Source organism: Meles meles, chromosome 5 (genome assembly GCF_922984935.1).
Source record: "Meles meles chromosome 5, mMelMel3.1 paternal haplotype, whole genome shotgun sequence".
Taxonomy (NCBI): domain Eukaryota; kingdom Metazoa; phylum Chordata; class Mammalia; order Carnivora; family Mustelidae; genus Meles; species Meles meles.
Window position 1 is genome coordinate 117,461,382 of NC_060070.1, and position 20,908 is coordinate 117,482,289.

Below are 20,908 nucleotides of genomic sequence, written 5' to 3' on the forward strand. Positions count from 1 at the left end.
GTTCTACTGACTGAGCCAGCCAGGCACCGCTCTTTCTTTACTTTTTATATAATTTTTATTACATTACTCACAAAGGAACTACAAATTTGAAGAGGATATATTTAAGCAAGAGAAAATTAGTGAGTCTTTTTGAGGTTCAATAATGATTGTGGAATAAATAAATGGGATGTGGAAGGCGCAAGTGTTTATTTAAGACTATTGCAGTGGGGGAGAGAAATTGAGCTCAGCTTCATTGAAACGAAAGGCCGGAGAGTTTTAAGCAAAGGATGGGCTTGTGGGAAAGTACTGGAGGACATTGAGGGGAGATTGGTCAATGTGGGTAGGCCATCTGGGTTTGCTAACTGGCAAAGGATAAGTTAGGCTCCTGTCCTCCAAAGAGACAGGAAAATCCATTGGGACTCTTTTTGGTGATTACATTTCAAAAGGATAGGTTCCCAGGTCTTTGAAAGAGACAGTCCTGGGTTGTAAAACTGTCAAGAGCCTGGGAGAAGACTTACATTTCAAAGGGGCAGAGAAACAATTTACAATTTCAAGTTTTCTAAAGTAAATGCCTGAAGAAAAGGGAGTATTGGGGGCTTTTGTTCAGGAAGAATCCCGTCTGGTGTTTCATCAAGCCGAGGGGAACGTGAAGGCCATCTTGGTCAGGAGGTTCAGTCACTGCACTATGGCCTACTTCTACTTCTATTGAAGTAGAGCGAGACAAGATGAACATTCCCAGTAGGAGGGGGCCTCATGACAAAGCCATTCAGTTTCGCCATGTTGAGATGACTGAGACCCTTTAGGAAGTACTGGCTAGGACCATGCTTTGATGAATGTAATGAACAGAGAAAGTTCAGGTGACCAAGGAGACACAGAGCACTGGGCCTAACTAGCGTTTGGTCTGATCATCTCCTCACTTGGAAAGATGTCCCTCCCTGCTCCCAGCCCCCAGCCCAGGCCATTCTTTGAGTCCCAGGGGAGCTCTCCCTTGACTCACTTCTAAGTTCAGGTTACCAGTATGTGAACATCTCTGGTTTCTTTCCTCTTCCCTGTTCCTCCTCCAGGATACTGGCCTTCCCCAGGTGTCCCAGACACTGCTGCTTTCTCTTTAGCATTGACTGGGGGCTGAGGGTGTGGGATGGCGAAAGGAAAGAGGAGAGGTAGAGAAATGAAAGATAAAGCAGATTTATGCCACTGTGGGAGATCCTATGACTTGTAAACATCGTGAATAAATTTTTAAAAATTTTCTTTTCCTGCAGAAGGCTTATGTATAGTTTTAGAATTATCCCTGAGTCAAGGCAAATGTAGAATCTTTGCTACATTTTGAGTTAGTAAGACATGTAAGTAATGATTTTTAAAAAGTCAAATAAATCAGTCCTCTTTTCTCCCTTTCTTAGATAAAGCTATTTTGGAGTAAAACTCAGGCTGAACCATCTGAGAGAGTCTCTCTTAGGATCTCCGTGACACAGCCAGACTCGACAGTTGGGATTGTAGCTGTTGACAAAAGTGTGAATCTGATGAATGTCTCAAATGATATTACAATGGAAAATGTGAGTTTAGCTATTTTTTCCTTACAAAAATACATGTTAAAAGAGCAAAAAGGAAACCTATTGCATTAGTTCAAATATCTAAAGGAAATTTCATTAGTTCCTCTTAAGTCAGTAATCAGTAAAGTTTCCAAATAAAAAGGATTTGGATTCTGGTTGTTATGTTGGAAAGAGGCTTCATATGGTGAAGAGTCTTTGCTGTTTTACATGAGAGATGCCATCTGAAGTTTTCCCTTATTTTCATACTGTATTTGAATTTAAGACTCTCAAAAAAGTACTAGGAAATTGACTTGTGTAATTGTGGATGTCATTGGAGAAGAGAACTTTAGATAATTTTGAAGTACTTTTTCTTTTGGTTATACGTAAGTGTTATATATAATTATAGTCTTATTGAATCTGGAATTTGTAGTATATTGAGGGAGTGAAATCATGTTAATCTACAGAAAACTTATAAATCAAGAAATATGGGAACATCCAGTGTTACATAAATTAATTCCCTATTCATTAATCATTTCATGTTCATTTGTAAGTTCTTGATATATCCTTTTGTGCCATTGTTAGTTGAAATCTAGATTGTATAACCTGTGTCCATTAATTGATTAAGTACATATAGGAGGAAAGATATAAACGTTTAGGCTAACTTGATCATTTTGTTGTAAATTAATCCACTTGATAAAAATTATATATAATTTTCAGTCTATAAAGATACTTTTTGAAAATTTTATTTTATTTATTTATTTTATTTATTTATTTATTTATTTATTAATTTATTTAATTTTAAAAAAGATTTTATTTACTTATTTGACAGAAATAGACACAGCAAGAGAGGAAACACAGCAGGGGAAATGGGAGAGGGAGAAGCAGGCTTCCCACGCACAGAACATGGAGCCCCATGCGGGGCTCAATCCCAGGACCCTGAGATAATGACATGAGTGAAAGACAGACACCTAACTGACTGAGCCAATCAGGCGCCCCTTGCTTTTGTTTGTTTGTTTTTAATTTATTTTTTATTTTTTTATAAACATATAATGTATTTTTATCCCCAGGGGTACAGGTCTGTGAATCGCCAGGTTTACACACTTCACAGCACTCACCATAGCACATACCCCACCCAATGTCCATAACCCCGCTTCCCCTCTTCCAACCCCCACCGCGCCCCAGCAACCCTCAGTTTGTTTTGTGAGATTAAGAGTCACTTATGGTTTGTCTCTTATCCCAATCCCATCTTGTTTCATTTATTCTTCTCCTACCCCCCTAACCCCCCATGTGGCATCTCCACGTCCTCATATCAGGGAGATCATATGATAGTTGTCTTTCTCTGATTGACTTATTTCACTAAGCATGATACCCTCTAGTTCCATCCACGTCGTCGCAAATGGCAAGATTTCATTTCTTTTGATGGCTGCATAGTATTCCATTGTGTATATATACCACTTCTTCTTTATCCATTCATCTGTTGATGGACATCTGGGTTCTTTCCATAGTTTGGCTATTGTAGACATTGCTGCTATAAACATTCGAGTGCACGTGCCCCTTCGGATCACTATGTTTGTATCTTTAGGGTAAATACCCAGTAGTGCAATTGCTGGGTCATAGGATAGTTCTATTTTCAACCTTTTGAGGAACCTCCATGCTGTTTTCCAGAGTGGTTGCACCAGCTTGCATTCCCACCAACAGTGGAGGAGGGTTCCCCTTTCTCTGCATCCTCACCAGCATCTGTCATTTCCTGACTTGTTAATTTTAGCCATTCTGACTGGTGTGAGGTGATATCTCATTGTAGTTTTGATTTGTATTTCCCTGATGCCTAGTGAGGTGGAGCACTTTTTCATGTGTCTGTTGGCCATCTGGATGTCTTCTTTGCAGAAATGTCTGTTCATGCCTTCTGCCCATTTCTTGATTGGATTATTTGTTCTTTGGGTGTTGAGTTTGCTAAGTTCCTTATAGATTTTGGACACTAGCCCTTTATCTGATATGTTGTTTGCAAATATCTTCTCCCATTCTGTCAGTTGTCTTTTGGTTTTGTTAATTGTTTCCTTTGCTGGTTTTTGTTTTTTAATGTCTGGTAGTCCATGTCTTTTAATAAGCTTATTTAACCCATTTACAAGTGTGGTAATTCTTATTCTAATTAGGATTTATTTCTACTTTATTTCATACTTTTAAATGTGATTACTTTCTTTTTTCCCCTCTCTTTTCATCTTTTCATTTTTCTTCTTTCCATGGGTTAGATAAAATTTTGTTCTTCTGGTTTTGAAGTTTTACATTCTGTTTTTGTTCTTATGATACATGCCTTTAATTCATGAACCACACATATTTATTTATCATGTTGATTTCTTACAGCTATCAATATTTGTATCTTTATCTAACAGAACAAGCATTTTTGTATCCTCTCATTTTCTTGCATATCCCTTTTGTCTTTCACCTGTTACCATCTTCTTCTCCAACCGCAGCCAGACCATGTTGCTTTTGTGAGGAATTGTAATTCTCTGTCATTATTGATTGCCCTTTTGATCTATGCTCTTCCTTCATTTTTTAATCCTGGAAATTTACATCTGTTATTTCTTCATATATTTCCTCTTCTCCATTTAAATTTTTCTTTTCTTCTGAGACTCTCATTATTCCCAGATTGGCATATCTATTTCCTTTCTCCATATCTCCTAGCTTTCTGTTTTATGTTCTCTATCTCTTTGTCTTTTCTGTGTTTCTTGAGAGAGCTCCTCAGGTGACTCTGCTCACTGGTCATTTTTCAGTTGTATCTATCCTATTTTGATTTCTTATATGGGGTTCTTTTTGTCAGCTATTATGTTTTTAATATCTATTATTTTCATTTGGTTCTTATCTTTTGTTCCTGTTTTATATCATCCATATTTTTTCTTATCTCCTTATGTATATTTACCATGTTTATTTTAAATTCTTGAACTGGACTTTTCAGTATTTTGCTTCACATGTTATGTGTTGTCTACTTGGATGTCTTTTATGGAAGTCATACTCTTTGGATGTAGTTGGGTTGGCAGCTACTCTGATAATGTCTTGTTGAGGAAGGCTCAATGCCCCATTCCAATCTGTGTGTCTTGTGAGTTTAAAGAGAGGATGGGGTTAAACTCCAGGGACTAGAGAACTACTCTTGATCCTCCCTGTGTGATGCTGGGTTTCATTCAGTGTTTCACTTTTAAGCTCTTAGGGAAAAGCATCACCAAGAAGAGGCAATCTCTTGAGATTATGATTCAGTAGCCCTGAGAGTTTGGAGGACAAGAGGAAGAGAATGCTTGGGGTCATGGATCTGTTCACAGGTTCTGTTTCTCACACCAGAAGGGCAGGGAGCTGACTTATCTTCCTGACACCTTGCAACAGGAAGTGTAGGCTGCTGCTGCAGCTACTGATTTGGGCAGTGAAAATGCAGGGAATGATTGTCCTGAGGCTACCCATTGGAAAGAAGTCAGAGCAGAACCTTTTCCCCAGACTGTCTGCCTCTAACACTTTCTGCCACCCATTTCCTCCCAACACACCAATTCAAGATATCCTTCACTCTTCCCAGGGTCTTCTCATCCCACTCATCCGAGTTTCCTACTGGCTTTTATTGTTTGTCCAGAGTTGGCTCTGGGGGAGGGCGTCAGGAGCTTGTAGTGACAGATCATTTTGGTTTCTTTTGTTCTTGTTAAATTTATAAGTGGTGCTGAGAGACTCTTGAACACCTTGGGAAAATTTAAGTGTGCTAGACCTTCCGGAAATAATTTTCATACACCGGCCTTTGCTGCAGATTTGGTAATGCCTTTTTGTTGAGCCACTGAGAAAAGGAGACTGTCTTTGGGAGGTAGTTGCTTCTTTCTAGATAATTCCACTGATTCATGCCGGTGTGTCAGCAGAAGGTGATCCTGCATGCATTTGTGTTCTGTAGCAGAGTTTGAGTCACGGGACTAAAACCTTCTCTTTCCATTATGTCTGGTTCTGGGTCCATTGCCTGTTTGCCAACTTCTTGAGATAATCTGACATTTCCTGTTTTCTTATTCAGTTGTTTTCTTCTTGGTGCCTGTTCTGGCACCATGTTTGATTACCAAGGATGTAGCAGTGGTGGTGCTTAGCATGGCAGAAACACTGGATGCACGTGTTTCATTTTAAACGGGGTGTGTTTTTTAAACTTGGACTTAGAATCTTTCATGATTTTTATTCCCACCTTTGTCTTAAGTTGTCTGGTGAATGCTAATGTAAATAAAGGAGATGTATTGGAATAGTTACCAAAAAGGGTATCATATCTTAATTTTTTATTGTGATGAAATATATATAACTTAAAACTTGCCATTTTAACTGTTTAAAAAAAGACAATTCAGTTGGTGTGAATTACTTTTATAATGTTGTACAAGCATCATCACTATCTGTTTCCCAAACTTTTTCATCACTCCGGACACTCTGTAACCATGAAGTGATAATCCTCCATTTTCCCCTTTCCTCACCCCCGCCGAGCAGCCTCTAATCTACTTCCGTGTTTATGAATTTGCCTAGTCTAGATATTCATGTAAGTGGAATAATATAAAATTTGTCCTTCTGTGTCTGCCTTCTTTCACTTAGCTTAAGGTTTACGGGGTTCATCCATGTAGTAGCACCTGTCAGAACTTTATTTCCTTTTATGGCTACGTAATATACAATTGCATGTGTCTACCACATGTTGTGTATCCCATTCTTCTGTTGATAGACGTTAACTTGCTGTCTTTTGGCTATTATGACTGATGCTGCAATGGACTGTTGGCATGTTAGACTCTTTGGGTTGCTATTCTTTTCAGTATATACATGGGAATGGAGTTGCCAGGTTATATTCTAATCTGTGTTTAGCTTATTTATTTATTAAAGATTTTATTTATTTATTTGACAGAGAGAGAGAGAGAGAGCGAGAGAGGGAACACAAGCAGGGGGAGCGGAAGAAGGAGAAGCAGGCTTCCCGCAGAGGAGGGAGCCTGATGTGGGGCTTCATCTCAGGACCCTGGGATCATGACCCGAGTGAAGGCAGATGCTTAGTGACTGAACCATCCAGGCCCCCCTATGTTTAGCTTTTTTAGAAGCTGCCAACTTTACTCACTCTTTTAACCTATTTTACTCACTCTTGCTAGCAAGGAGTGCTGTTCTTAAAAAAATAGCATTGCTAATGTAATAATGCAAATATCTCAGTATTGAAAAAGCTATCTCATTGATGTTGTAATTTGCATTATTTTGATTATCAATGAGGCTGGATATTTTTTCTGCTTATTAATAATTTTTTTTAAAAGATTTTATTTATTTGACAGAGAGAGAGGTCACAAGTAGGCAGAGAGGCAGGCAGAGAGAGGGAGAAGCAGGCTCCCTGCTGAACAGAGAGCCCGATGCGGGCCTCGATCCCAGGACCCTGAGATCAGGACCTGAGCTGAAGGCAGAGGCTTTAACCCACTGAGCCACCCAGGCGTCCAATAATTTTTATTTCTTTTGCAGAACTTATATTAACCATCAAATTTAACCCATTTATCTGCCAAAAGTATGGGTTGTTTTCAATGCTGACCCCTATGTGTTGGTTTAGTCAACTGGTGACATTTAAGTTCTTCCTGGGCAAAACTTAAGCATGCACTTCTTTTTTTTTTTTTAAGATTTATTTTATTTTATTTTATCTCTTTATTTTAAAGAAGATTTAATTTGTTTATTTGAGAAAGAGAACATAAGCAGGGGCAGTACCAGAGGGAGAGGAGAAGCAGACTCCGCACTTAGCAGGGAGCCAGACCTGGGGCTTGATCTTAGGACTCTGAGATCATGACCTGAGCTGAAGGCAGACACTTAACCGACTGAACCACCCAGGTGTACCTATTTATTTATTTATTTGAGAGAGAGGGAGAGAGAGAAAGCCAGCAGGAGGAAGGACAGAGGTAGAAGGAGAGAGAGAATCCACAAGCAGATTCCCAGCTAAGTGCAGAGCCTGGTACATGGCTTGATCCCAGGACCATGAGATCGTGACCTGAGCTGAAACTAAGACTCGGCTGCTTGACCAACTGAATGACCCAAGTGCCCCTCAACATACACCTCTTAGGAGCTCTCTATCACTGAACAGAGTAAAAATAAGAGAGGAAATGTATTTTTAGCTGGCTGAATCATGAACAAGGCATTCAAGTATTCTTTATTCCTCTATTTGTATCATTTTCATTTAAGCTTGTGGGCTGTGTGTTGTCTAAGCAACATACAAGTAATATGACAGAGGGCAGACAGGTTGCTGTGATTCAATTCATTGCATGTATTTTATCTTCTCCTTAGGTGGTCCATGAGCTGGAACTTTATAACACTGGCTATTATTTAGGCATGTTCATGAATTCTTTTGCAGTTTTTCAGGTATGTTTAATTTGTTACAGACTTTGAAAAGATATTAATATCTTTTACTATTGCAAACACTTTCAGAATTAATTATCTGAATTATGAAATGTTAACCTTTTCTTAAATGTGTTGCTGAAGTGGAGTGTTATATAAATGTAATCTGAAATGGAAAGATAATCATCCTTCCAATTTTAAAAGCAAATGGAAAAAGTGCGTGCGTGCGTGTTTGTGTGTGTGTGTGTTCTGTGTAGGGAGAGGGAGAGAGAATGCTCATGTACATATGTAAATTCTCAAAAATGACATAGATTCTCATGTGCATAAAAATGAATGCACAAGAGTGAGTTAAGAGTATGGGAGACTGCTGGGACATTTTACAGAGCATTTAAACTTTTATTTTTAAAGAAAATTAAAATTGTTCTTTCTAGGAATGTGGCCTCTGGGTATTGACGGATGCAAAACTTTTGAAGGATTACATTGATGGTGTTTGTAAGTAAAACCTGGCAATGTGCTTTAAAGTATTTAAGTCTTTCATCCCAGGTATTTAAAATTATTCACATAGGTATGAATACATTCTGGTTGGACATGGATATCATGATTTTCATTTTCTGTTCTCTTATCCTTAAGTCTTTGGCAATTAATGTTCATCTGAGCCATGACATGGAATGTTTGGGCTTCTATTTAGATTTTTGAAATGAATGCTTGCCAGTTTCTCTCTGTAGTTCTTTGAGATGGTTATATTTTTGGACATATTGGAAGATCCACTGCTTCCAATTTGTATTGCAAACTGTGCATAAATGAGAATTGTTAACTCTAGAAGTTGTTCTCTTTTCTTTCAGGAAACCTCATGCTAATGTCACAGTTTCTATCCCTGAATTCCCTACGCCTGTCAGTTGTTCTCAGTTACTCTGTGCTAACCCCAGGCTCTCCAGCTTTGGGTTGGTTCTCGACACCACTGGATACCTGAGCCTCTGTCTTGAAGCTAAAAAGATAATTTTATAGCCTTAAAATTTTTATGAAGTCATTATGATCTCTATGTATTAAAGATAATATGGTGCAGTTACTTTCTTCATATAATCATCCATCCTGGACATCTTCTAAGCAATCTTTTTCCATTCTCTCTTTATCAGTATCAGCTTTTACCTATCTTGTTCATCTTATGAAATCTGATTTCCACTGTAATACTCATTCTATTGTTAGTTATACTTATTGTATCCTTTACCTTTTCCTGAGAACTTTCTTCTACCTTTCCACCTCCCCACCAACATAACAGAAGAAACCTGATACTCTTACTAGTATACTGTGTCCTTAGAAACCTTCTCAAGTGACTGACATTAATTTTTCTGCTTCTCTTCTGGATCAAGTTTCCTAAGTCCCTAATGTTCGGTGTTCTCTTGAGTACTTCAGGGTCACTGCTCAGCAAACCTCAGTTAAGAGCCATTTATCATTTTTTTTTTTAAAGATTTATTTATTTGACAGATAGAGATTACAAGTAGGCAGAGTGGCAGGCAGAGAGAGAGAGAGAGGAGGAAGCAGGCTCCCAGCTAAGCAGAGAGCCCGATGTGGGGCTCGATCCCAGGACCCTGGGATCATGACCTGAGCTGAAGGCAGAGGCTTTAACCCGCTGAGCCACCCAGGTGCCCCGCCATTTATCATTTGAAGCTCAAAAATTTCCATTATAATTCCTTCAGTCAACATTGTCCCTTACTTTCCCTTTCCTTCTGTATACATTGAAGACTCTCACAAAAGATTCAAAGTCTTACTCTTATTGTCATCCTGGGGATTTGACTGTCTGTGGTCGATCCATTTAATGTGTACTGTCTTGCAGTCACCACGATGACTGTCAGTAGTTACTCTAGGCCATTTTATTACTGGAACACTGCTCTACTTTTAGAATTCAAATGCCTATCCTTCTACCTTGTGTATTCCTTTGCTCCCTTTAATTTCTCGAATATTTTGCATTTTATTTTATTTTCTTAAGATTTTATTTATTTGAGAGAGGGAGAAAGAGAAAGCACGATGAGCAGGGGGGAGGAGCAGAGGGAGAGGGACAAGCAGGCTCTCTGCTGAACCGGGAGTCCGATGCGGGGCTCCATCCCATGACCCGGGCATCATGAACTGAGCTGAAGGCAGACGCTTAACTGACTGAGCTACCCAGGTGCCCCTATTTTGCTTTTTATTTTGAAATAGTTTTAGACTTACAGAAAAATTGAAAAAATAGAAGTGGGTGATAGAAATAGAAAGAAAGCTTTTGGTAGAATATGGGTCAGTATACAGTGTTACTGCCTTATTAGATGACCTTTCCTTGAAAATTTGGGATCTACTGTTTCACGGTTACTTTTAAAAAATTTAGTTATGTAAACAATTTGGAAACTGAAAACCCTTCCAAAAATGGTTTAGATTATATTGACTTTTCTGGAAATGTGTCGGTTTGCCAGGCAACATGACTTTATTTTTAAGCTAGTTAACTAGATGATTGTAGCATCTTGGGGCTGGTATAACCAATGGTAATGATCACTAGGGAACTAAAAAAAGAAGAGAAAAATTGGAGGGAACTTTAAAAATGTGATTTAACTTGTTTTTCAGCAGCTGTAAGTAGTTTTTCAGGCATTGGTTGTACAGGCAGGGAACATTTTCCTTTTTTTTTTTTTTTTTTAAAGTTTTTGTGCTGCTGTAACTGGCCTCAGAGCCGTGGGTAAGTCACTTGACTTTGGTGGGTCTCAGGTGTCTTATCTGTAAAGAGAGAAGGTTGAATAAGATGAACTCTAAAGTCCCATTCAGCTGAGAGGTGTTGCGGTCCTGTGGACTAAGTTTATAATCATCTGCTACAGTGACTTATCCCCCAACAGTTGTCAATATTGATTTTTAGATGACAGTGTTGAATTTCTTGAGAGGTTTGCGGAGGAAACTGAAGGATACTTGGTAGATTTTCATGACTTCTCTTCGGTTAGCAACCCACGTATCAGAAAGCATTTTCCAGAGACATGGATTTGGCTAGACACCAACATGGGGTAAAAATTTATAATGTTCTTTGCTTGTACCTCTTTCGTTTAGTGTTCATTTTAAATAAATTTTGTGTTCTTTCTAATGTTTAAGTGCAAATATATTGTGATGAACAACTAAATAGACCAAGAGGTTTTTATTTTAGAATCTTTATTGTATTTAAATGTAATGTTTAAGAAAGCCACAGGCAAATTGGGGCAGTGAGAGTATCATTAAGAAGATAGACCATCTTCTAATGAAGGGTGTTTTTAACTTCCTTTAAGTTTCATGGTACTTGTTTGAGAAAATTGCTGAGAGTATACTAATTGACTTAGGGTGGGAAGCACTTGTAATTACTCTCTACCTTGTGGTTCCTTGTCAAACACCCCGTAAGCCACAGGAAGAAGGAGCACAGGTGGTGGGAGGATTCAGCTTAGTTGACCAACTAAAGCTGAGCTTTCTGGCCTGATGACTGAGCAGATGAGTCATGAAATCTTCACATGTTTTATGGCCAGCCATTTATGGAAACTTGAAATAAGACACAAGTCAAACCTCAAACAAACAAACAAAAATAGCATTGACTGAGATACAGAGGGAAACTTGTATGCAAATTGACAGAAATAAATCGAGTTAAATTAGAAAATAGATATTTATTGTCTCTATACAACATTTATGAAAATAATGGTCATTCTGAAGGTATAAATGTTGTAGAAAGCTTTTAGTGGACCCTGGGTCAGGATGTAATGTTATGGCCTTACTAACTGAACTATTCCTTAAAAATTTAGGATCTACTCTTTCATGGTTACTTAAAAAAATTTAGATATGTAAATAATTTGGAAAATTAAAACTTCTAAAAGTGGTTAGGTTACATTGACTTTTTTTTTTTTTAAGATTTTATTTATTTATTTGACAGGCAGAGATCACACGTAGGCAGAGAGACAGGCAGACAGGAAGGGAAGCAGACTCCCCGCTGAGCAGAGAGCCCGATTCGGGGCTTGATCCCAGGACCCTGGGATCATGACCTGAGCCGAAGGCAGAGGCTTTAACCCACTGCAGAGGCTTTAACCCACTGAGCCACCCAGGCGCCCCAGTTACATTGACTTTTTTTGGACATATGTCAGTCCTTGGTGTTGTGATTTTTATTTATTTATTTATTTTTAAAAATTTTATTGACATATAATATATTATTTGCTTTAGGAGTACAGGTTTGGGAATCCTCAGTCTTACACAAATGATTTTTATTTTTAATCTTGACTTCAGTTCTAGGCTTTACCAAGAATTTGAAGTTACTGTGCCTGATTCTATCACTTCTTGGGTGGCCACTGCTTTTGTGATCTCTGAAGACTTAGGTCTTGGACTAACAAGTTCTCCAGTGGAGGTAGTGTATTGAAGACCTGCTTGCAAATGTTAAAGCTCCCAACAAAGAAAGTGTCAACTCTTCAATGAATTTTCAAAAAATGATTCTTATAATGTTGACTGGTGTCTAGAGATTCCTTGGTCTTTCCTTTTTGTTTTTTGTTGGTTTTATATTTTAGAATGCAAGCTGTATTAAACTCCTAAATGTGCTATGTCCATATTAAGATTTGGATAAAACTTCATTATTGACTGAACTCAGCTATTCCAAAGGCCAGAAGAGAGGTAGTTTCTGTGTATTCCCTCTGCAAAGGATGGGCAGACCTTCTCAAGATGTGCCCTAGCATATCTTCCCATTTCTGGTCAAACTGTGTTACTTCCTAAACCAGTTGCTGGCAAGAGGAATATTATGAGCATGTCTGGCCTTAGACCAGTAACTTTCACCTCTGTCATAACTAATGTCCCCTTCCACCTTTTTTTAAAAGATTTTATTTATTTATTTGACAGACAGAGATCACAAGTAGGCAGAGAGGCAGGCAGAGAGAGAGGAGGAAGCAGGCTCTCCGCTGAGCAGAGAGCCCATGTGGGGCTTGATCCCAGAACCCTGGGATCATGACCTGAGCTGAAGGCAGAGGCCTAACCCACAGAGCCACCCAGGCCCTAAAGTCCCCTTTTCACAATAGAATGTTTTCCCCTTCACCATCTAGAATGGAAGTCATAGGAAATATGGTATACTTATATACTGAATTAAAAAAATCAATATGATGCCCAAAGTGAAATATTAAGGAAAAATTAAAGGAAAGTAATGTGTAGTAAAAAATATATATGTATGTATGTGTGTGTGTGTGTATATATATATATATATGTGTATATATATATATATGTATATTACACTATATAAGTGGTCAGACATAGCTGCACTAGACGGCATAAATCTTTAAATATTTACTCCATGCATATAGAAGCACCCTGGGTGTAACAGCTGCAAGTGAAGTTTGATATGTATGTATTGTTTTAGCATCTCGAAAACCTTTAGTAGTACTGCCTGTGGTGATGTCAGTCTTTGAAACCATGAACAACTTTTGGTAAAGTCACAAACAAAACAAAGTGCAGTCTTCTTCTTCTTTTTTTTTTTTTAATTTCTTTTCACGTAACAGTATTCATTGTTTTTGCACCACACCCAGTGCTCCATGCAATACGTGCCCTCCCTATCACCCACCACCTGGTTCCCCCAACCTCCCACCCCCGCTCCTTCAAGACCCTCAGGTTGTTTTTCAGAGTCCATAGTCTCTCATGGTTCCTCTCCCCTTCCAATTTCCCTCAACTCCCTTCTCCTCTCCATCTCCCCATGTCCTCCATGTTATTTGTTATGCTCCACAAATAAGTGAGACCATATGATACTTGACTCTCTCTGCTTGACTTATTTTGCTCAGCATAATCTCTTCCAGTCCCGTCCATGTTGCTACAAAAGTTGGGTATTCATCCTTTCTGATGGAGGCATAATACTCCATCGTGTATATGGACCACATCTTCCTTATCCATTCGTCCGTTGAAGGGCATCTTGGTTCTTTCCACAGTTTGGCAACCGTGGCCATTGCTACTATGAACATTGGGGTACAGATGGCCTTTCTTTTCACTACATCTGTATCTTTGGGGTAAATACCCAGTAATGCAATTGCAGGGTCATAGGGAAGCTCTGTTTTTAATTTCTTGAGGAATCTCCACACTGTTCTCCAAAGTGTAAAGTGCAGTCTTCTGTTGATTTACAACATAGTTGTATTTGCGAAAAATTCAGGGTGTATTGAAAATTGCTTTGGGTTTACATATCAGGTGGAAATAGGTTGTAAGTTCAGGTCATTATAAGCAGGTACTTTACGGGAATGTCTGAAGAGATATTCAAGAATCATGAGGGATGGGGGACACTTTTTCATTGTCTTGGACTGCCCTGAGCGTCACAGACATTCACCCACTACCCTTCAATCATTGTAACAATCTAAGATAGTTCCACAACTGTCTAAGTAAACCTCTATAGGGAATTACTGCCGGTGACAACCGTTGGCCTAAACTAATAAAGATTTCTTTTCAGAGGTGGGGTAGCGGTTCAGCTTCCCTATAGGATTTGGCCGACAATCTCAGAATTGGGTCACCAATGAAAAAGTGCATGCAGGTGTATATGTCAGAAGGTAGTAAGCAGAACATCATCTAGACTTTCCACATGAGTCTCAAACAGGGATGTTGGATTTGGCAAGTGGCTTTTCAAGCAGATGGCTGGAGTCATAATAGCATAGTAGGCGAGAAGCTTGGCTTTGGCATCAGACATGCTTGGGTCCTTTTCTGGCTTCTCCATTTACTAGTGATGTGACCTTGTACTAGTTACAGAGATTTCTGGACAGATTTCTTTTCTGTAAAGTATGAACATAGAACCTACCTCATTGGAGTTGTAAAGATTAAATGAAATAATTTGTGTAAAGTATCTATAAACTTTAGTGGGACTACATCAAAATAAAAAGTTTCTGAACTGTGATGGAAACAACCAACAAAACTAAAAGGCAACTTACTGAATGGGAGAAGAGATTTGCAAATGACATATCCAATAAAGGGTTAGTATCCAAAATATATAAAAACTGATAAACTCTGCACCCCAAAACCAAATAATCCAATTAAAAAATGGGCACAAGACACAAACAGATATTTCTCCTAATAGACATCCAGATGGCCAACAGACACATGAAAAGATGCTCAACATCTCTCATTATCAGAAATGCAAATCAAAACCACCGTGGGATACCACCTTACACCTGTCAGAATGGCTAAAATAAAAAGACTCAAGAAACAACAAGTGTTGGTGAGGATGAGGAGAAAAAGGAACCCTCTTGCACCACTGGTGGGAATGAAAATTCTTGCAGCCACTGTGGAAAACAGTATGGAGGTTCCTCAAAAGACTAAAAATAGAACTACCTTATGGTCCAAGAATCACACTACTGGATATTTACCCCCAAAATACAACAACACTAAATCAGAGGGATACATGCACCCCAGTGTTTGTTGTAGCACTATCAATAATAGCCAAACTATGGAAGCAGCCCAAGTATCCACCAATAGATAAATAGATAAAGGAGATATAGTATAGAAATAATAAAATATAGAATATTATTTGGCCATAAAAAATGAAATCTTGCCATTTGCAACAGCATGGATAGAGAGCTAGAGAGTATAATGCTAAGTCAAATAAGTCAGAGAAAGAAAAATACCATATGATCTCATTTATATGTAGAATGTAAGAAACAAAACAAGTGAGCAAAGGAAAAAAAAGACAACCAAGAAGCAGTTTCTTTTTTTTTCTTTTTTCTTTATTCTTTTTTTTAAAAGATTTTATTTATTTATTTGACAGAGAGAAATCACAAGTAGACAGAGAGGCAGGCAGAGAGAGAGAGGGAAGCAGGCTCACCGCCAAGCAGAGAGCCCGATGTAGGACTCGATCCCAGGACCCTGAGATCACGACCCGAGCCGAAGGCAGCAGCCCAACCCACTGAGCCACCCAGGCGCCCTTCTTTATTATTTTTTAAAAAGATTTTATTTATTTATTTGACAGAGAGAGAGATCACAAGCAGGCAGAGAGGCAGGCAGAGAGAGAGGAGAATAACAGGCTCCCTGCTGAGCAGAGAGCCCGACGTGGGACTCGATCCCAGGACCCTGAGATCATGACCTGAGTGGAAGGCAGAGGCTTAACCCACTGAGCCACCCAAAGCGCCCCCCAAGAAGCAGTTTCTTAACTATAGAACAAACTGATGGTTACCAGAGGGGAGATGGGTGGGGGGATGGAGGAAATAGGGAATGGGGAGTAAAGAGTATGTTTACCATGATGAAAATAAAATAAAATGGTAAAAAAATAAAGTCCCTGGATCTGAGTAGGCACTTAATAAACTAGTTAAATTATGTTAAATAACATAAATCACATCAATTTATCAACATTGACTTGGAATAAATTGGCTGTTTGTTTTCCATTGATAGGCAAGCGGACGTTTCCATGTGGAATTATAGGCTTCACAGGTTTTGTGAGATTTTGCTTTTAATTGCATGAAATGTGAAGCATTTTGACTTGAATAAAGTATGTATTTGTTGTGTTCTTTCCAGCTACAAGCCTTCCAACCATTTTTCATATTTTTGAATCTTCCCTACTCTGTTATCAGAGGTGAAGAATTTGCTTTGGAAGTAACCATATTCAATTATTTGAAAGAAGCCACTGAGGTAATATATTTAAGGTTTTGTTAATCATTCACACTTCAGGAAAGAATAGAGAAAACACACAGGGATTGGGGTGTTAATGTTTGGATGTCTGGGAATCTGAGCTTTTTATACATTTCTGAGAGACTGAAAATATACATACTTTTTCAGTGATTTCTTCTACTTAATTAATGTTGAAGGAGAGTCTTAGCGTCTACACATTCTCTTTATTTCCAGCACAGGTTTTCCGCTTTAGCTGCATAACTTCCTCGCGGTCTCTGAGGCAGGTCTTTTTCTTCCCTGCCTCCCTGCACTTTTTCCTAGTCCTCCCTGCATCTTGGAAGGTGTTTCTTCTCGCTGCCATTCTGTGCTCCTTGCAGTTGGCAAGAACTTATTTAAGACCTGGCTTGAAGCTAGGATGTCTTTCTTCACCCATTCTGTTATGTGTTGTTCCCATGTTTATATAGTGTATTTGATTCTGAATACCGTGTGTTCAAAACAAGGCTTTGTTTTTTGAGTCATGTGCTTTATATTTCCTTAGTTAGTCGGTTCCCTGGAAGGCAGGATTAGGCCACTGTTGGTGTTGTGCTCCTTGTAGTACTAACCAAGTGATTGATGTTTTTCCCCCTCAGAGTAAGTAGGGATTATTAATCTCATTATATGAAAATGCTACAATCTCTTTAAGCACTATGTTTATAAACTGTTACTTTAAAATTGTACTTAAAGGTGCCTCGTTAGCGCAGTAGGTAGCGCATCAGTCTCATAAAATTGTACTTAAAAATTTTTTTTGGGGGGGGTAAGATTTGTTTATTTATTTGAGAGAGAGAGAGAGAGAGAGCACAAGTGGAGGGAGGGGCAGTAAGAGGGTGAAGGACAAGTACCTGATGTGGGGTTCATCCCAGGACCCTGGGATCGTGACCTGAGCCAAAGTCAGACACTTAACCCACTGAGCCATCCAGGGGCCCCTAAATTGTACTTTTTCACCTAGTCAACAATTGTAACATTGTAAAGAGCAAAAGATCTGGAATCAGAAGGCCAGATTCAATGTCTTGCTCTAACACTTACCAGAAAATAAGTTAATAATAGTTTCCTCATCTGCAAAATGGGTCTAGTAATTATCCCTACAGAAGATATTTTGAGAAACAGATGAGAAAATAAATGGGAAACAATTCATAAAGTGTAAGTCCTAGATAAATGCTGTTCTCGGTAAGATTTGCAACTTTGACGTAGTTTACTAAATTTTACAACCAACATATGCTTCAAGACTAATGTCTGCGTCATTCTTTCCTTGGAATAATTTTTTTTAAAAAAGATTTTATTTATTTATTTGACAGAAAGAGATCACAAGTAGGCAGAGAGGCAGGCAGAGAGAGAGAGAGGAGGAAGCAAGCTCTGGGCCAAGCAGAGAGCTCGATGCGGGACTGGATCCCAGGACCCGAGATCATGACCTGAGCCGAAGGCAGAGGCTTAACCCACTGAACCACCCAGGCGCCCACCTTGGAATAATTTTAGCAGAGACTCTCAGTGGTTGTAATAATACTTCATCCTGTGTGTCTTAGGTTTTTCTAATGGGACCAACGTCTTAAGATGACACAGTTAAACCAGGTTGGTGGCAATACCATAACATGAAATAACCTTTTTGGACCATCCTTCCCCTCAAAGCCTTCGGATAATAACAGAATTTAATGTTAGTAGGAGTTTAATATTAGAAACGGAACTGAAGGGTGCCCTTTCTCCATATTTCTTGAGGTGGAGGAGGAGAGATGCATAGAGAGATGCATAGGAGATGCATAGGAGAAAGCATAGAGAACTGACGTTTTCCCTGATAACCCTCTTCTCCTGTCCTTGGCTGCATCTGTCTCACTTTCCTCTCATCTTGAGCCTCACAGATTTAATAACCTTTACTGTAGTAATAAAGCAACACTTTTCTGAGGAGCATTTATTATATAAAACTTTGATAATTTTCCTTCCAGGTTAAAGTAATCATTGAGAAAAGTGACGAATTTGATATTCTAATGGCTTCAAATGAAATAAATGCCACAGGACACCAGCAGACCATTCTGGTTCCCAGTGAGGATGGGGCAACTGTTCTTTTTCCGGTCAAACCCACACATCTGGGGGAAATTCCTATCATAGTCACAGCCATTTCATCTGCTGCTTCTGATGCCGTCACCCAGAGGATTTTAGTCAAGGTAAATATTTGAAGTCTCAAATAAGTGAGACAGAAATACATAATCAAAAGGGAAACAAGATGGTTTTTCTCATGGTTAAATTTGTTGGCAAGATCTAGTAGGTCATCTCCTCCATCCTCCTGGTATTGTGTGATTGTTTTCTCATCTGTATGTAAAGATCTATAATATGGTTTGGAAGTAATTGCCAATTACCTCTTTAGCTTTATGGTATGCCCCTATAGCAAATCTCTTTTGCTGTCAGTTACATTTAGAAACTGTTACGTTGGAGTCCTGTTAAATCACCTCAAGTTGATATGTAGATTTTGAATTTTGGAATTCCTTAATACAGTTAGAAGAGATTTCATAAAATTTTTTTTTAACGATTTTATTTATTGAGAGAGAGAGACAGAGCATGAGTGGGGCAGGAAGGGCAGACGGAGAGGGAGAAGCAGACTTACTGCTGAGCAGGGAGCCCAATGCAGGACTCATTCCCAGGACCAAGCTGAAGGAAGCTGCCCAACTAACTGAGCCACCCAGGCGCTTGGTAGAATTTTTCTTTTCTTTTTTTTTTTTTTGTTTTTTGAGAAGACAGAAAAAGACAACTCAGCCTTGTGCACTTGTGTTCTGGGGTGAGACAGCTCTAGGTGCTTATCCCAGCTCTGTCAAGTGTGACGTTGGACAAGGTATTTAGTCTCTCTTTGGATAAGAATAGGATTTACTCAGAGGGTTTTTCTCATCACCTTTTCATCTTCTTCTTTGCCATTTCATGAAATGTTTTTTTTACTCTAACTAGAAAGTAAACATTTATTAACAGATTTGAAGCAGGAATAAAAAACAGTAGGTACTGATCTAATTGTACACACACTGTGAACACAGCAGGCAAGATGTTTATCTTATTATTTTCATAAAGTTCTCTGTAAACAGAGGAGTCGAGATGATGTCAATCGATATTAATCGTGTTCCTTTTTTCCTATAGGCTGAAGGAATAGAAAAATCGTATTCACAGTCCATCTTGTTAGACTTGACTGACAACAAGTTACAAACTCCCCCGAAAACTCTGAGTTTCTCATTTCCTCCCAACACAGTGAGTGGTAGTGAACGAGTTCAGATCACTGCTATTGGTAAGAACACAGTATATCACCATCACTGCTGGTTTATTTGTATGTGACCACATACATATCTATTTTTGGATGCATTTTCTTATCTAGTCCTAATGAGAAGTTGCAAAAATTTTTAGTTGGTACCAACCGATGATTACAATAGAAAGACTAGCAGATATATGTCCTAGGCCAGTTCTTAATCGCAGTGTGCGTATAAATCGTGGGGATCTCCTCTAAAGGAAGATGCTGGTGTAGTAGGCCTGGGGTGGGGCCTTGGGGTATGTATTTCTAACAGGCTCCCAGTTGATGCCGATGCTTCGGGTGGATAGACCACTCTGGGTAGTAGGGCCCACTATAATGGGGCTGGCGGGAGGGGTTATTTCTAAGAGCAGAGCTTCTGCTCTCTGTGGCTCTCGACCACTGGTACATAATCAGAATCTTCTATGGAGCTTCATAAAAACACAGGCTCCCCTTGCAACCTTCATAATCAGAATTTCTTAGCTATGGCTGGGGTGTGTATATTTTGAAAAGGTTTCACAAGCGCTTGTGAGGACGGAAGGTTGAGCGCTGTTTGCCAAGAGCAGATCTCTGTGCGCAGATAACCTTCAGAGCAGGAAGCGGCCTGCTGACTTCACGCTCTCCTCGTGACCTTCTGGCAACCCGAAAGTACTTTTTCGTCAGTTGTTAAACATAGCTTCCACACAAACGCTTTGTTTATATAGCTGCGCTTCACAAATAACTGGAGGAAATGTTTAGATTAATGAAGATTAATGAATCTAAATAGTTCGCTAGGTTTTCAGACTGTCAGGACCTAAGGCACTTTTTCAGAGATTCTTTTATTTTTTATTTTTTTGTGTTTTTTAAAATTTTTTATTTAAATTCAATTTATTGTTTTTTTATATTTTTATTTCTAAAAAAGATTTCTTTCTTTCTTTTTTTTAAATTTCTTTTCAGCGTAACAGTATTCATTGTTTTTGCACCACACCCAGTGCTCCATGCAATATGTGCCCTCCCTATTACCCACCACCTGGTTCCCCAACCTCCCACTCCCTGCCCCTTCAAAACCCTCAGGTTGTTTTTCAGAGTTACCCACCACCTGGTTCCCCAACCTCCCACCCCCTGCCCCTTCAAGACCCTCAGGTTGTTTTTCAGAGTCCATAGTCTCTCATGGTTCATCTCCCCTTCCAATTTCCCTCAACTCCCTTCTCCTCTCCATCTCCAGAAATTCTTTTAAATCTCA

The 20,908-nt window shown here is 39.0% G+C and overlaps 1 protein-coding gene across 1 annotated transcript in view; it reads left to right on the forward strand.

The window, feature by feature from the left end:
- Positions 1-20,908, forward strand: part of CD109 (CD109 molecule) — a 135,665-nt gene that overhangs the window by 74,786 nt on the left and 39,971 nt on the right. The window contains exons 15-22 of the mRNA XM_046006356.1: positions 1,377-1,529; positions 7,785-7,859; positions 8,267-8,327; positions 10,708-10,849; positions 12,081-12,198; positions 16,308-16,421; positions 18,371-18,589; positions 19,545-19,689. Of these exons, the coding sequence (XP_045862312.1) occupies positions 1,377-1,529; positions 7,785-7,859; positions 8,267-8,327; positions 10,708-10,849; positions 12,081-12,198; positions 16,308-16,421; positions 18,371-18,589; positions 19,545-19,689 (1,027 nt within the window). The remainder of the gene's footprint in view (positions 1-1,376; positions 1,530-7,784; positions 7,860-8,266; positions 8,328-10,707; positions 10,850-12,080; positions 12,199-16,307; positions 16,422-18,370; positions 18,590-19,544; positions 19,690-20,908) is intronic.